General features: G+C 38.4%; 1 protein-coding gene and 1 long non-coding RNA gene across 6 annotated transcripts in view; one reads left to right on the top strand and one right to left on the bottom strand.

Annotated features, from left to right (window-relative positions):
- The window catches only part of LOC117198135 (uncharacterized), a 55,956-nt gene extending 49,267 nt beyond the window's left edge, over positions 1–6,689 (top strand). Inside the window, exon 5 of the long non-coding RNA XR_007471168.1 lies at positions 5,517–6,689. This is a non-coding gene — a long non-coding RNA (uncharacterized LOC117198135). The remainder of the gene's footprint in view (positions 1–5,516) is intronic.
- Positions 1–18,451, bottom strand: part of LOC101287519 (zinc finger protein 33B) — a 346,100-nt gene that overhangs the window by 249,545 nt on the left and 78,104 nt on the right. For 4 of the 5 annotated variants that reach the window (XR_007471161.1, XM_033412937.2, XM_049696647.1 and 1 more), the window contains 3 exons: positions 14,429–14,555; positions 14,051–14,146; positions 957–2,299 (listed from right to left, as the gene is read on the bottom strand). Coding sequence is in view for 3 of the 5 variants with exons in the window: in XM_033412937.2 (XP_033268828.2) it covers positions 957–2,299; positions 14,051–14,146; positions 14,429–14,555 (1,566 nt within the window). In the remaining 2 variants the exon portion in view is untranslated. Of the gene's footprint in view, positions 1–956; positions 2,300–14,050; positions 14,147–14,428; positions 14,556–18,451 lie in introns of those variants that run through there. The other variant, XR_007471162.1, reaches the window with a different exon arrangement.

Below are 18,451 nucleotides of genomic sequence, written 5' to 3'. Positions count from 1 at the left end.
GATCCACCATTTCAGGACAGGCCACTCAAAATTAGTCAGCCTCACAACTAATCAGAAATCCTGCTGGCAAGCTCCTGTCCTATGTATATCACCAAGACCAGGATATCTCTCTCTACCTGGACATCAGAAAATCTTCTTGCAGGTGGGTCCCCTTGCTAAAAATCTTCCCTTGTTTTCCATATGCCTCAGCAATAAACATGTGAGTTGCTTATAACCCCTGGTTCCAGCTGATATCCAGTACCTTAAAGTGGAAGGAATAGCACACCCAGCAATAGGCCAAATTGTATAAATGCTATGTCTAAATGCAAACATTCTCCACATTTCCTCAATGCTAGACACTTCAGTTCAAAATTGCTGATGTATGATAAGCTTAGGTTTAACTTAAAGCTTCTACCCACTTAAATTACTATCTGATTATCTACTGAAATGCTACTTCAAACATTTCACACGAGTCCAATAAAACACCAACTCATAGTAAATGCTTTCCTATAATTTGCTATATAGTTTGTGCATTTTCTCTGGCCTGTGGATGAAGTCTTCTTTATGAATACTGATAGAGGTTTCTACCCTGTGTGATTTCTCTGATGTTTAGTGAGGTGTGGCTTTGGGCAGAAGGTTCCCTGTATTCATTCACCAATAGGTTTTCTGTACTCTGAGCTTTCTGATGCACTGTATGGTTCAAATTCCAGTAGAAAATTTTCCTATGTCCAGAATATCTTCGTATTATTTTCTTCCCTCTGTAAGTTCTCTGCTGTATTACGAGAACTGACTTTAGACCAAAGATGTTCTCAAAATCTTAATAGATTTTTCTCCCTGCTTTGTGTTATTTGTTATATAAACTCTTGACTTCACCCAGAGTGACTTCCCTCATTTATTATATTTATAGGGTTTCTTCCCAAATGTGTTCTCTGATGTACAGTAAGTTTTGACTTCACATAGAATGATTTCCTGCAAACATTACATTCATAGGGTTTCTCCCCTGTGTGTGTTCTATGATGTGCAGTGAGTTTTGACTTCACACAGAATGACTTTCCACATTCATTACATTCATAGGGTTTCTGTCTTACGTGAGTTCTCTGATGAACAATTAGGGCTGATTTCTGACGGAAGTTTTTCCCACATTCATTACATCCAAAAGGTTTCTCTCCTGTATGTCTCCTCTGATGTTCTGTGAAACCCGAGTAGTAGCAGAAAAATTTTCCACATTCAGTACATTCATAGGGCTTCTCGCCTGTATGAGTTCTCAAATGTTTAGTGAGCGTTGACTTCTCAGAGAAGGATTTCCTACATTCATTACATTCATAAGGTTTTTCTCCTGTGTGAGTTCTTTGATGTTTAATGAGGTCTGATTTTCTGAGAAAGGCCTTCCCACATTCATAGCATTCATAGGGCTTCTCCCCTGTGTGTGTTTTCTGATGTACAGTAAGGACTGACTTAAATGAGAAGGATTTTCCACATTCATGACATTCATATGGTTTCTCCCCTGTGTGTGTTCTATGATGTTGGGTGAGGGTTGACTTTTCACTGAAGGATTTCCCACATTCTTGACATTCATAAGGTTTCTCCCCTGTATGAATTCTCTGATGTTTAATGAGGTCTGAATTCTTGCAGAAAGTTTTCCCACATTCATGACATTCACAGGATTTTTCCCCAGTGTGGGTTCTCCGATGTCTTGTGTGGGCTGACTTCTTGTTGAAGGTTTTCCCACATTCATGACATTCATAGGGTTTTTCTCCTGTTTGTATGCTCTGTTGTATGCCAAAGACTAATTTTTCATTGAAAAAGTTTCCGCATTCATTATATCCAATAATATTGTCAATTGAGTGGCTTCTCTGAATTGGAATGAGATCTGACTTCTGGCTCAAAGGGTGAACATTATGTTCAAAGAGAATGGATTCCTCAAAGAAATTTTCTCCACATTCATTAAATTCATAATGATTCTCTTTTGGATGTGTTCTCTGATGAGCAAAGAGAGATGACATATCACAGAAGGTTTTTCTGTATTCAGTGTATTCACAGGTGTTCTGTCCTGTGTAAGGATTCTTATGTATAACAAAGAGTGAATTCTCATGGAAAGCTTTCCTACATTCACTGTATTCAAAAGGTTGCTCCAAAATTTGAATTTTTTGATGCTGAACAGAGTCTTCATTAAGACAGAGGCCATTCCCATTTTTATTATATTCATAAGGTTTCTCTTCAGAGTGAATTCCTTCATGCTTTTCATCATGGAACCATTTTCTACCTTTGTTAAACTCATCAAACTTCTTTCTTGAATAGTTTCTACTGCTACTAATTAATTCTGAAATAAAGTGACAAGAAAGATTAGTTCACAAGGGTATTTGGAGGAAATAGTTAGCATTAGGTTTCGGGGAGTTGATCAGTTTAGGTCTTATCTCTTCCATGCCTAGAATATGACAAGAGTGTATATGTCCAGTCTTCTCTCTCTTTTCCATTCTACCCAGCAGAAAGAAATCAATATTCTAAGAGCCCTAACTCATAAAGGAACAGTACTTCTTTTCTAGCTCTGATTCATGAGGAATAAAAATAAGCAACAAAAGAGCAAATCAATGAGTGGACAAGCCATTCCTGCCACAGATTCAGACTTACAGCTCTATTGTATGTATGGTATGTTCCCTTCATTACATCAGAGTTGGTCAGCAGTGGACCTCTCCTGACCATCAATCCCTTCTGGCTTTCCCCCAGATTTCACCTTAGTATCAGTTTTCAATCCTGCTTTCATACCCATGTTTCAACATCTCTGTATACCATGAAAACCGTAAGGAATAGAATTCTAGACCTGGTCCTAGAAATTTCTTTTACCTTTACCTTATGATTATGTGTGGTTGTTTTTACTCCTCTACTATCTACAGTATTCTATATCCTTGAGTTTAATGTCCAAAAACTGACAGTATATATTTAAAAATTTACTTTATTGAAGTATAGTTGATTTACAATGTTGTTAGTTTCTGGTATACAGAAAAGTGACTCAGTTTTATATATATATATACATTTACATATTCATTTCCATTATAGTTAATTACAGGATATTAAATCTAGTTCCCTGTGCTGTACAGGAGGACCTTGTTGTTTATCCACTCTTATATATCCTAGTTTACATCTGCTAATCCCAAACACCCACTCCATCCCTCCCCCTTGGCAACCACCAGTCTGTACTCTATATCCGTGAGTCTATTTCTGTTTCATATATAAGTTCGTTTGTGTCATATTTTATATTCCACATATAAGTGATAATGTGGTATATGTCTTTCTCCTTCTGAATTATTTCACTTAATATGATAATCTCTAGGTCCATCCATGTTGTTGCAAATGGTATTATTTCATTCTTTTTTTTTATAGCTGAGTAAGATTCCATTGTATATATGTACCACATCTTCTTTATCCATTCCTCGGTCAATGGACATTTAGGTTGCTTCCATGTCTTGGCTATTGTAAGTAGTGCTGCTATGAACATTGGGGTGCATGTATCTTAGAGTTTTGTCTGGATATATGCCTAGGAGTGGGATTGTGGGATCATATGGCAATTCTATTTTTAGTTTTTTGAGGAACCTCCATAGAGTTCTCCATAGTGGCTGTATCAATTTACATTCCCACCAACAGTGTAGGAGGGTTCCATTTTCTCCACACCCTCTACAGCATGTTATTTGTAGACATTTTAATGATGGCCACTCTGACCAGTGTGAGGTGGTACCTCATTGTAGTTTTGATTTGCGTTTCTCTAATAATTAGTGATGTTGAGCATCTTTTCATGTGCCTATTGACCATGATCATCTTTGTGTTCTTTGGAGCAACGTCTATTTAGGTCTTCTGCCCATTTTTTGATTGGGTTATCTTGTTGTTGAGTTGTATGAGCTGTTTGTATACTTGGGAAATTAAGCCGTTGAGAACTGACTATATATATATATATATATACACACACACATATACATATACGTATATATATATATATAATTTTTTTTTTTTTTTTTTGTGGTATGCAGGCCTCTCACTGTTGTGGCCATGGCTCATGGGCCCAGCCGCTCTGCGGCATGCAGGATCTTCCCGGATCGGGGCATGAACCCATGTCCCCTGCATCGGCAGGTGGACTCTCAACCACTGTGCAACCAGGGAAGCCCGACAATATATTTTTTTAAAGTATCACTGAGACAAACATATTTTTTAGCCATCATTCTACAAATCTAGAATGACTATATTTTTCTTTGGGTAAGCCCAGCTGTTAATCCCCTATAAATTGCCCATTTTCATCTACTGTCATCTACTCCTTGCTGTTCCCCTGGTTCTGTCTCCTCTGTGTTCATCCACCCACCTGTAGATGTAATGATGTATGGAACTCTTTCTTTGGTGTCCTGGTGTGTTGGGCAGAGGATTTCTTGAGTTACAGATGGTTGAAGGGGAGTGACAAAATGAATATCTCAAACTGCCATGATGCTGACATCATTCACAAGGGTAATTTTTAAAAAACAGCTTTGTGTTATTTTGTGGCTACTACATCAGAATATGTGTGTGATTTGCACATAGGGATAGTTATCAGAAATGTTCAAGTATTTGTGCAAACACCTGGTAGTGTAAGAAAGAGACCTCAGACTCTCAGTCTGTGAGGAGTTTTACCTATAGTGCTGTTATTCCACTAGAAAGAGGTGTGGAATTTTTTCCTAAATTTAGCTGAAATGATACATGATCTCGCCTCAGCCTGGAAGGCATTTAAATCAGCTTCAACTGACTGGCCAGAGTTGTATGGATGGCAAAATGTGCCACAGACTTCTTCCTTGCAGACCAAGGCAAAGTGTAGGCAAAATATTAGTATACCCTGCTGCACCTGGGTACAGCTGGGCCAGGCAAAAGGCTAAGAGAAGAATTTGAAGAGGAAACTATCCAGCTTTCTACCACAGACCTTCATTGTTAAAAGGCTAAAACAAAATGAGGAATAGCACATAGGTAGAAAAACCAGCCAGAAGTCACCTATGGAGAAGTAAAATGAGTAGCACTGTGGGACTCTGGAAAATAATGTTACTTTTCTACACAGTTAGGCCTTTGTGAGCAAATGTTAATGAAACTTGGAACCTAAGGTCAAAGAATGAGATTGGGAGAGTAATTATTAAGGGTAGAACTCTAGAGAGATTTACATTTCAGTGCAGGTGCTGAAACCTGGGAGCCCTGATGACATCCTAGGTGTGAAGCTGGAGACAGTGGTCTTTTTTTTCCCCTGAAGAAATTTATATACCAAAAGGTTAAAGAAAGAATTCAGGATCCTCCCCAAGGGAGCAAAGGTTTTTCTTTCTCCTTTTAAAAGAGTGGGACAGCTACCTCTCCCTTCTACAGGAGCAAGCCCAGATTCATTTTATCAGTGTTCTTCACCTGCAATACCAACTTTGTGTGTATGTGTAGGACACCTAGCTTCTGTCTCACTGCACCAAGAGTAAGATATTAAGGTACGTTGGAACTACACAGTTGTTATTTGGTTTTACGTAAATAATATTTCACCATGTGTTCTGTTCCAGAAACTACATGTATTGTATTTATGATATTAATCAAGGTAAAAAATTTAACTCTGAAATTTTAAATCTCCATAAAAATAACTTCAGACTGAAATGGCTTTTTGAATTTGCAAATAAATAACACAATCTTGAAAAATCATCATGAAACAATGCTCAACTCATCTTACGAAAATAGGACAGTCTCCAACCCCAAACCTGGAAAGATTACAACAAAGGATGGCTACAGAATACACACAGAAAAACTCAGAAAAACTCAGTGATTATAAAAACTGAATACATTCTGATCAAGGATGATGTATTTCAGAAATACGAGATTGGTTTAATCAAGACTACTCACCAGTACGAACAGAATAAGTAGGAGAAGCCATATGATTTATCTCATACAGAGATAGATAGCATTTGACAAAACTGAATTCATGTTTTTTTTTAAAAAACTCGAGGACTAGAAGAGAACGTCCTTAAAATGATAAAGGGCATTTACAGAAATCCTTAACATCAAAATTAATGGTAACATACTGAACAGTATCTCCCTGAGGTCAGAACTTCTGTACGACACTCTACGGGCTAGGAATGCCTGTACAAAAGGCAAAAAAGTCTGTATTCATAAATGACAGAATTGTTTACATAGAAAATTTTTACAAATCTACAAAACAACTACCAGAAAAAGTGAATTCATCAGCAAGGTTGCAGGATACAAGGTAAATGTGCAAGCATAAAGTTTTTCTATATACTATTTGTACTGTTTTTTCTATAATTGTTTAATGCTAGTATAAAGACAAAAATAATATAAAATATTTAGGAATATATTTAAAGAAAAATCAGCAAAACTGCTCAACTGAGAATTTAAAGACCTAAGTAGAGGTATACCCTGGTCAAGATGTCAGTTCTCCCCCAAATGAGTGATGCAATCCCAAATAACGTCCTAACAGGTGTGTCTGTATTTATGGAAATTAAATTTTAGAATCACCTTGTTAATGAAAATACAAAAGACCTATAACAGTATAGAATTGTCCAGAATGTCTAAAAACATAGATATCATTTTAATACATTGTGTAGACTAAAGATGTTCTTGGCAACATTCATGCTGTAGAATACCCAAGAATCTTGAAGAAAACAGCAAACCTAGAAGGTTAACTCTGCCAGATGTCAAGACTTATAATATTATAATAAAAGACAGTGTGGGGCTTCCCTGGTGGCGCAGTGATTGAGAGTCCGCCTGCCGATGCAGGGGACACGGGTTCGTGCCCCCGGTCTGGGAAGATCCCACATGCCGCGGAGGGGCTGGGCCCGTGAGCCATGGCCACCGAGCCTGCGCGTCCGGAGCCTGTGCTCCGCAATGGGAGAGGCCACAACAGTTAGAGGCCCGCGTACCACAAAAAAAAAAAAAAAAAAGACAGTGTGGTATTGTCATAAAGATGGATAAATCAGTCAGTGGAACAGTAAAGAAAGCCCAGAAACATACATATATGATCACCTGATAGATGACAAAGATAAAACTGCAATTCACATGTAAGGCCGGATGCTATAAAACTCTTAGAGGAAAACATAGGCAGAACATGCTCTGACATAAATCACAGCAAGATCTTTTTTGATACATCTCCTAGAGTAATGAAAATAATAACAGAAATAAACAGGACCTAATGAAACTTAAAAGCTTTTGCACAGCAAAGGAAACCTGTAAACAAGACCAAAGGACTGTAAACAAGACCAAAAGACAACCCTCAGAATGGGAGAAAGTATTTGCAAACGAAGCAACTGACAAAGGATTAATCTCCAAAATTTACAAGCAGCTCATGCAGCTCAATATCAAAAAAACAACCCAATCCAAAAATGGGCAGAAGACCTAAATAGACATCTCTCCAAAGAAGATATACAGATTGCCAACAAACACATGAAAGGATGCTTAACATCACTAATCATTAGAGAAATGCAAATCAAAAACCACAATGAGGTATCACCTCACACTGGTCAGAGTGGCTATCATCAAAAAAATCTAGAAACAATAAATGCTGGAGAGGGTGTGGAGAAAAGGGAACCCTCCTGCACTGTTGGTGAGAATGTAAATTGATACAGCCACTATGGAGAACAGTCTGGAGGTTCCTTAAACTACAAATAGAACTACCCTACAACCCAGCAGTCCCACTACTGGGCATATACTTAGAGAAAACCATACTTCGAAAAGATACACACACACACACCCTGCCCTGGCCATGTTCATGGCAGTACTATTTACAATACCCAACAGATGGAAGCAACATAAACATCCATCAACAGAGGAATGGATAAAGAAGATGTGGTACATATATATACCATGGAATATTAGCCATAAAAAGGAATGAAATAATGCCATTTGCAGCAACATGGATGGACCTAGAGGTTATCATATACTAAGCCAAGTAAGTCAGAATGAGAAAGACAAATATCGTATGATATCACTTATATGTAGAATCTAATTTTACAATGAAATGGATGAACTTATTTGCAGAACAGAAAGAGATTCACAGATCTCGACATCAAACCTATGGTTACCAAAGGGGAAATATGGGGGCAATTGATAAATTAGGAGATTGGGATTGACATATACACACTACTATGTAGCTAATAAGGACCTACCTTACAGCACAAGGAACTCTACTCAATATTCTGTAATAAGCTATATGGGAAAAGAATCTGAAAAAGAATGGATACATATATATATTTAAAACTGATTCACTTTGCTGTATACCTGAAACTAACACAACATTGTTAATCAACTATACTCCAATAAAAAATTTAAAAAAAACTCAGCTATTGGCTTCCAGCCCACCTGATGTGAAATTATTCCTCTTCATACTCCGTGCCTGGCCCCAGTTCCCCTCTGTTCCACAATTTGTATGTGGATGAAAAGATGATGATATTTTAGAGTAGGAAGTACCTCTGCAGTGAAGTAGAAAATACAATACGTTCTTCAACTCAAAAGGAACAGTTCTTACTTCCTGGGGAATTCTGGAAATCATTCTTTGTATTTTTAAAAGCTGGAGAAATACTTTTTTAACAGTTTCACTTAGCTCCACCATGTGAAAAGAGGTAATAAGTAATTGGGGCCCATGCCCACCTCACCATCTTATATGATTATCATACAAGCACTCTTAGGCTGCCCAAACATAGAAACGTCAACTGTTTAAAACTGCCCAGCTCTACAGCAAACCTCCAACGTTGGGGAACACAGTGTGTTAACTCTGGATGTCTGACTGAACTCCCTTCATTCTCTAAGGGGCCTGTCTGTCACGGTTATCTCTTCATCCACAAACTTGGGTTCTAGTTACATAGTCGTAAAAAAAAAAGGAAATAAAAGGTGAATTGCAAAAAAAACCACAATTCAGTGGAAGGAAGGACAGTCTTTTTAATAAGCTTCTGTTTATGAGAAGATATCATTAAGAAAGTGATTGATAAGATGTAACTGAGAAGCTACTTTTCAATACATGAAATTTGACAAAAGATTCATACCCAGAATATATATATTGTTAAACATTTCTAAATCAGTAAGAGACCAACAACCTAGTAATATAAAAAAAGTAAATGACCTGAATAATCACTTCACTAAAGGAGATATCCAAATAAGCAACAAACATATGAAAAGATGCTCAACATCATTAGTCATCAGAGAAATGGAAATTAAAACTTAGTAACACACCACAATGACTAGAATGAATAAAATTAATTAGACTGACTATCAAGTTCTCAGAAGGATGTAATGTAACTGGAACTCTTACATAGCTGGTGGAAAACAGTTTAAATATTACTTTGGAAAACAGTTTAAATATTACTAAAGCTAAGTATATTTCTGGCTCTACAGCTAACAAAAATAAGAGTTTAGGTCCTCCAAAAGACATACACAAGAATACTTACAGAAGAGGAAATCAAGATGGCAGCAGTAGAGGACACTTAGCTCACCTGCCCCCAGGAACCATCTATTTTGGAGCAGGTCTCACTGAAAACAATGTGGAGACTGGCAGAAAGACTCTTACACAACTAAGGCTATTAAAAAGATTCATAGATTTGGGAAGGAAGGGAAGAGAAACAATCAGTTCAGGACCTGTGCCCCTAGGAGGGGACACAGAAGAGGAGGCTCAAAGATCCTCCCTGGGGGGGCGGGCCGGGAAGCAGTTCCAACCCCTTATTGGGCAGCCTAGCCCTGGGGTCCGACACCAGGAAGATAAGGCCTCTTGGCTGGTATGAAGACCAGTGGGACCTGCGGTGTGGGGAGCTGTGAGAAACTTGGACTCTGCTCTTGAAGTGCACACACTTGCTTGCTCAGGGAACAGGCAGAGGAAGCAGACTGAGACTGCAGAATTTGGGCTGGTTCCTGCAACTGACCCAGCACGTGCCCCAGCCCACACAAAGCACCCGCTCCAGCCCTTCTTGCTCCACAGTGCAGCTCCCCACTAGGGCAAAGGCTGTTGCTACTGAGGAGCCCATGCAGTTCGGGGCATGGAGCTAGGTTGGACCTGACACTACCTCTGAATGGTATGAGGGGGGGCCACTACCAGTGCAGGGAGGGGCAGCAGATCAGGAGTGTCCTAGAACACTGACTTGTGGGCCAGGACAAGTCAGTGTTCTGGCTCGCACTGGGCACACACGCCAGTCCCTCTTGCTCCAACCACTGCTGCCTTCTGGGGAATGGAACCAGCTCTGACCCAACCCTCCAGGCTTCTGCTCCACTAACGTAAGACCTGACACCGGCCCTGGCCCTGGTAGGCAGTGTCGACCACTGAGCATAGGAGGAGCCCTGGCTGACACCTGGCTTCTAGCCCCTCCACCTCCAGCCCTAGCCCTCAGCAAGGTGTAGGTGCCAGAATACCCTGGGGGGAGATACTCCCACCAAAGCCACTGGGCACACATAGACCATATAGGGACCCACCCAAGGACACCACTCCAAGACCAGGATAGGTAACTGTTTCCCCTAATTTCACAAAGACAGAGAAAGTTAAGAAAAATGAGAAGACAAAGGAATTTGTTTCAAACAAAAGAACAAGAAGAAAACCCTAACAAAATCAACTAATGAAACAGATATAATTTACTAAAGATAGTAAAGCATTAGTAATAAGCATGATAACTGAACTAGTGAAAAGAATATATGAACACAGTAAGAATTTTAACAAGGAACTAGAAAACAGAAAAAAAAACACTTGGAGGTGAAAAACACAATTAGTGAAATGAAAAATACACTAGATGGAATTAACAGCAGAATAGGTGATAGAGAAGGATGCAGAAGTGATCTGGAAGATAAAATAATGGAAATCTAATCAGATTAGCAAAAAGAAAAACTTAAAAAAAGAAGGATAGTTTATAAAGGACCACTGGGACAACATCAAGCATACTAATGCTCTCATTATAGGGGTACCAGAAGGAGAAGAAATAAAAAGCAGGTAGAAAACATATTTGATGAAATTATGGCTCAAAACCCTGAACCTAAAGAATAGATATTCAGGTCCAGGAAGCACAGAGGGTCCCAAACAAGAAAAACCCAGAGACTTACACCAAGACATATCATAATTAAAATGGCAAACATTAAAGATAAAGAGAATTCTAAAGGCAGCAAGAAAGAGTCACGTATAAGAAACCCCAATAAGGGTATCAGCTGATTTGTCTGCAGAAATTTTTCAGGCCAGAAGGGAGTGGCATGAGATATTTAAAGTGTTAAAAGGGAAAACCTTCCAACATAGGATACTCCACCCAGCAAGATTATCATTCAGAATTGAAGAAGAGATAAAGAACTTCTCAGACAAGCAAAAACTATAACAGTCATCAATACTAAACTGACCTTATAAGAAGTGTTAAAGGATCTTCCTTAAGTGAAAAAAGGTGGGAGGAAGGTACAACAAGAAATAAGAAACTATAGAATGGAGAAAATCCCACCAGAAAAGGCAAAAATGTAGTAAAATAAGCTACTGTGAAAGTTAAAAGACAACATTTGTAAAATTAACTACAATAAACAGTTAAGAGATAGACATGAAGATGTAAAATATGTTAAAAACCAAAACGTGGGGGAATGTAGATCTTCTAGAATGTGCCTGAATTTAAATGACTATAAGTTTAAAATAAATACAGTTCTAGGTCAACATATATGAACCACATGGTAACTACAAATCAAAAACCCACAATAGTTTGTTTTTCTAATAAAACTCCCAGCAAACAAAGGTCCAGGACTGGGTGGCTCACAGGGGAATTCTACCAAACACATAACAAACTACTAATACCTACCCTTCTCAAACTATTTGAAAAAACTGAAGAGAATGGAACACTCCCAAATTCAGTCTACAAGGTGACAATTACCCTGATACCAAAACCAGACACAAGTACAGACCAATATCTCTGAGGAAAATAGATACAGAAATCCTCAATAAAACATTAGCAAACCAAATTCAACATTATACGAAAAGGATCATATGCCATGATCAAGTGGGTAGATTTATTCAAGGGATGCAAGGATGGATCAATATCCGCAAATCAATGTGACACACCACATTAATGAAAGAAAAAATGCTTTTTCTAGACACAGAAAAAGCATTTGACCAAATTCAACATTCTTTCACGATAAAAACTCTCATCACAGTGGGTATAGAGGGAGCATATCTCAACATAATAAAGGCCATTTATGGCAAACCCATAGCCAACATCATACTCAGTGGTGAAAAGCTGAAAGCCTTCCTGTTATTTCCAGGAACAAGACAAAGATGCAGACCATTGCCACTTCTATTTAAACACGGTATCAGAAGTCCTATCCACAGCAATCACAGACACAAATAAAAAATAAAAGGTATCCAAATTGGAAGGGAAGAGGTATAACTGTCACTATTTGCAGATAATGCTCCTGGGTATATATCCGGAGAAAATGAAAACACTAATTTTAAAGGATACATGCACCCCGATGTTCACAGCAGCATTTACAATAGCCAAGACACGGAAGCAACATAGGTGCCCATTGACAGACAACTGGATAAAGAAAATTATATATACACACACACATGCACACACACACATATATATACACACATACAACAGAAGAGTACTCAGTCATAAAAAAAAAAGTAAATTCTGTCATTTGCAGGAATGTGGATGGACCTAGAGGATATCATGCTTAGTGAAATAAGCCAGAAAAAGACAAATACTGTATGATATCAATTACATATAGAATCTAAAAAGATAGTGCAAATGAATGTATATGCAAAACAGAAACAGACTCACAGATACAGGAAAAAAACATGGTTACTGAAGGGGAGACTGAAGGTGGAGGGACAAATTAGGTGTTTGGTTTAACAGATACAAACTACTATGTATAAAATAGATATGCAACAAGGATATATTGTACAGCACAGGGAATTATAGCCATTATCTTGTAATAACTTATAATGGAGTATAATCTGCAAAAATATTGAATCACTGTTGTATACCTGAAACTAATGTAATATTGTAAATCAACTATACTTCAATTAAAAAATATAACACCATTTTTCAAATACCCCCAAATGCAAAATAAATGTATTTTAAAACAAGTATGTTTCAAATATGTACCCTAATTATATTTCAATAATAGAATGGACAGATAAATTCTGGAATAGTCACGATGGAACGCTGCACAGCAATATAAAGCAATAAACAAACTACTAATGTATATGACATATATCTCTCACAGACATAGTACTGATCCAAAGGCGGCAGACACTACACACACACACACACACACACACACACACAGTATACAGTATATAGTACATAGTATATATACACATTTACATATTGTGTACATATTGTGTGTACACACAATTTACATATTGTGTGTACTGATCCAAAGGCGGCAGACACTACACACACACACACACACACATAGTATATATACACATTTACATATTGTGTACATATTGTGTGTACACACAATTTACATATTGTGTGTACATATTGTGTACACACAATATTGTGTGTACACACACATTGTGTGTACACACACATATTGTGTGTACACACAATTTACATATTGTGTGTACACAATATGTAATATTGTGTAATATATGTAATATATGTAATATATGTAATATGTAATATATACATAGTGCACATATATACATAGTACCTACTGTATGACTACAGTTACCTGAAGTGGAAAACAGGCAAACTTGATCTATGATAATAGAAGGGGGAGATGTTATTTACTGGGAGGAGGACACCAGGGAGCCTTCTGGGGTGCTAAAAAAATGTTCCATATGTTCACCTTGACAATGGCTATATGGGTGTATGCATATACAAAACTTTATTTACTTGAACACTTAAACATCTGTTAAAAAAAAAGGATACCATTTGTGTATAAGAGTGACACTGGGGAGACACTGCACGATTCAATGACACTGGATATTTGAGTCATGTTAACATGCTACTTCCAAAGGTCCAGAGCCACTAAAACATGATTCCTGAAGACCATTTCAATGGCCTTAATCTCTGAACTACCCCTTTGTGATCTGGTTTCCTCCTAAACTCCGTCTGGCTCATACTCCCGGACTCACCTGGGACACTCTGGCTTGGGGACTCTTCCTCCAATATCCATGGCTCCTCTCCTTGCTCCAACTTGAGGATCACTTCTGGTTTAGGGATGCAAAACCCTGTGAATCAGAATTATATGACATGAGACAAATTGGATGAATGTCAGGGTCTTTGATACACTGTTCTCAAAGAGTATACAATAAAAAAAAAAAAAGCTCATCTCATCCTGTTATGGGGCAGAGGACAACACATTCTTTCTGGTACCCAAAAGGGATAAATTGTCCTTGACCTGTAAATCCCAAACCTAAATATTATTATGTACTACAAAAATTCCACAGGTTTCTGTAAATAAAAAAGGACATGTATACTGGGAGTCTACATGGGAAATAAGCGCTACCTACCTACTGAGATGAGGTGGCTGTAGTTCTCCAGCATCACATCCCTGTACAGCGTCCTCTGAGCAGGGTCCAGGTGCTGCCACTCCTCCTGGGTGAAGCCCACAGTCACATCCCTGAATGACAGTGATCCCTAGAAAAACACACTTCTGCTCAATCTGCAGTGGTCAGAGTCAGGTGATGTGGAAAAAGAATTTTAAAGACTAATTCTTACCATTTATCCTGGTGAAAATTGACCAGAACATGTTACAAAGGACCTCTACTATATAGCTTGTTTTGTGTTATACTTTGTGATTAAACAAGAAACCATGGTAGAAATACCATTGGTGGATTAATTTATTACTTAATGGAAAAATATCTGCATGCCTTTATGTGCCTATAAGTGTCCTAGTTTTTGAGAATTCCAAGTTGAAAAATATACTCTTCCTGGCCTCAAAGAGCTTATTCTCATAAGGAAAGATATAAAGATATACCTACCATAGGACTTAAAGGACCCATATCACAAATATGTACAATGCAGACAGATCATAAAGGGGTTCTATGCAAGTTCATGTGAGAGTATCAGCACCCTGGATTTCACTGAGCAGATAAAACTTTCAGTGCTTAAATATAAATAGTAGTTTCTTTGCAAATATGCGTCAAAACTGCAAGAAATGTTAAGAAGACCTGAAAAAACATGTGGCAAGTCAATGGACTGTACAACAGGACAGGAGAGCAGGTCTGAACCTGTGATGAGATAGAGGCTGCAGAGGCAGGGGCAAAACGTTCAGGGGAGGAAACTAGGGAATATATTTGGCTTAAATTCTGTTGGTGATCTCCAAATATTTCATCACTCATCTAATCCATAAAATTCTTGAGGAACCACCAGTTTTATTTATATTTATCTATAAATTAAATACTGTCAATTCACATATGAGGAGAGCTTAATTCTGTTCTTCTCAGATAAAAATATAAATAAGCTAATATTTTCTTCCCATGCCCTAAAGGACTGACAGTATATGATGTGTGCAGAATTATCTTGCACACTCCCTTAGGGCACAGTCTCTCTCTCTTCCCCCATCTCCACTCACCCTAGGTCACTGCTGTGAACAGCATGAAGCCAATAGTGAAATGGAAATACACACTTCCGTCCTAGTTATATAAACTCATTGTTGCCGAGGAAGCAATGATCCCAAAGTTGGTTTGTTGTTTTTTTTTCAAGTGAATCATTTAATGTGTGAGGCTCAGTTTGATATTACCATAAGTATTAACAGAAGAAAATGGGAAAGTATAAACATTTCCCCTTCTATCAAAAATGGGTTTGATGCCAGGATAAACTAGCCTGTTGATTTAACATAGCTGATTAAAAAGGCTAGAGAATCTGGAAGTAAAAAATGTACTTGGAAGCAATGTCCTCTGAGGCTTCATTCTCCTGAGGGCAACAAAATGCTGAAAAATTTAACTGGCTCAAAAATTATATTGAGAGATCAAAAAGAAGAGCTAGTCACAGCTTGGGAAAAAAATTTGGAGAACAGATGACACTAAATGTAGTTAGATTAATAATTCTAAAGTTTCCCTGGAGTTATAATATAGCACTCTGAGCTAACCAAAGGGGCTATAAACTCATGCTCCTTTGAACAGAGTGGTCCTAAATGATAGATTCTGGAGTGCACCCAGCTGTATTTTCAAGTATAATTCTAGTATTTGTACCTAGCAAAACAGAAGAAAAAGCAGCAGGGAGGAAGTGTCAAGTATATAGGACATGAAAGGATTTGGCAGCCCTAGAATTCCCAGTTTGAATCTCTGTCATCAGGAAAATCCCATTCCAGCTCAGTCCAAGGTGAGGCTGGAGGTGGTGCTGTGGATGGCCTGTGACAAGCAGGAGGCAACAGTGTAAGTGCTAAACTCTGGCTTTCTTCCTTCATCTGCTAAAGAAACTCAAAATAAGGCTGTATGAAGAAAACGTGGGATAATACACTGCTTGCTGATGGCCTTTTCTCAGGGTCTTGTTGCAGACAGAGCTGTACCAAGCTAAGGAAGACAGGAGAGAATGTTTTTGAGGGCAGTGTTTGCAATCTGTCACTATTTACTGTGCGAGTTCCACTGGAGACGTGTACACTTTCTCCAATCCCAGAGTCTACACCTGATCGGGAACTTTTCATTCTGGATTCTGATTGAGGGAAAATACTGATATCCAGTGGGCTCTAAGGAGGACCTTTCTGTAACAACATCTGAGTCCTATGCATGTCCTGGGAAGGTACCTGCCCACTGGCCTATTCACATGCTGTAATCCCAACGCTGTAAATATCTGTGCTGGATCGCCTCTATTAAGAGGGGAGTCGCCTATATTATTAGCGGAGATGCTAAACAGGGAACTTGCTGAGCAAAGGGAGAGAGGAAGAGTTACTCCCAGAGGGTCTGCATGATCTGCCTTGGAGGTTCTGGAAACCTCTTGTCAAGTCTGGGGAAACAGGAGGAAGAGCAGAGTAGATGCACAGTGACAATGAAACAGATGCTAGACATACAGTATGACAGATATCTTCAGAACATGGAAGTAGAAATATCAACTGGAAGTTTGGATAGATGAATCTGGAATTTAGAAGTGTAGTATGAAAATAAGGATATGGGTGAAAATTGCAACTCTGTCACTGGAGTCACCAGAGTGAATCAGATGGGTCACAGAGGAGACAAATTGAGGAAAGAAAAAATACCAGCACAGAATTTGAGGGATCACCAATATTTGAGAGGCTGACAGAAAAAAGAAAAATAGGCTTTGAAGGCTGAGAAGAAATTTTTTGAAATGTAAGAACAGAACCAGATGACAAGAGAATAGTGGGAAATAATAACACAGTTTCACAAATAACTGACACTTCCAATTAAAGATGGTGGACTTAAAACACACATCTATCTCTGATGCCTCCAACAATATAAGTGGAAGAAACAATAAAAAGTAAAACAAACAAATGTGCCAATAACAGAATACACCAGAAAGACAATTTTGTGCAACTTCTGGATGATATAAGTGGATTGTATCAGACAAAAGAAACTAGAAGCATGGTACCTACAATTTATACAAGCACAGAAGTGGGCAGAAGCAGCGGCTTCCAGCCACAGCCAGAGACTACCAATCTCTAAGCCCTCCAACCAGGTCCAGGGGTCAGCATAGGTGCTAAGATGAATGACTGGTAAAGTAAATCACTGACAAAGTAACTGACTCCTAGGGCACCTTAGTGGACCTCCACTCTGTGGAGATCCAGCAGTTAATGAAAACCAAAGCTGAAGTGCAGCCATTCTATAAAGTCAGGACACTTTTTTTTTTTTTTAAAACATATCTATATACAGTTGGCCCTCCATATGCACAGGTTCCACATCCACAGATTCAACCAACCACAGAATTAAAATATTTTGGGGAAGAAAAACAGAAAGTTCCAAAAAGCAAAATTGAATTTGCCACATAACAGCAGTTATTTATATAGAATTAACATTGTATTTACAACTATTTACATGGCATTTACATTGTATTAGGTATTATAAGTAATCTAGAGACAATTTAAAGTGTATGAGACGACCTACCACAAAGGAGGTGAGAATATACAATGGGGAAAAGACAGCTTCTTGCTGGGAAAAGTGGACTACTTTCTCACACCATAAAAAATAAAATGAATTAAAAACTTAAATGTAAGACCTGAAACCATAAAACTTCTATAAGAAAACATATGCAGGGGGGACTTGCTGGTTCAAGCCCTGGTCCAGGAAGATCCCACATGCCTTGGAGCAACTAGGCCCATGTGCCACAACTACTGAGACTGTGCTCTACAGCCTGCGAGCCACAACTACTAAAGCCTGTGCACCTAGAGCCCATGCTCCACAACAATAGAAGCCACCACAACAAGAAGCCCGCACACCGCAACAAAGAGTAGCCCCTGCTCAACGCAACTAGAGAAAGTCCGCACGCAGCAATGAAGACCCAATCAGCCAAAAATAAATAAAGAAAATTAATTAAAAAAAAAAAAGAAAACCTACACAGGGTATTTCCCTGGCAGTACAGTG

This window comes from Orcinus orca, chromosome 14, assembly GCF_937001465.1.
Source record: "Orcinus orca chromosome 14, mOrcOrc1.1, whole genome shotgun sequence".
Taxonomy (NCBI): domain Eukaryota; kingdom Metazoa; phylum Chordata; class Mammalia; order Artiodactyla; family Delphinidae; genus Orcinus; species Orcinus orca.
This window is presented reverse-complemented; position numbering and strand designations above follow the sequence as displayed.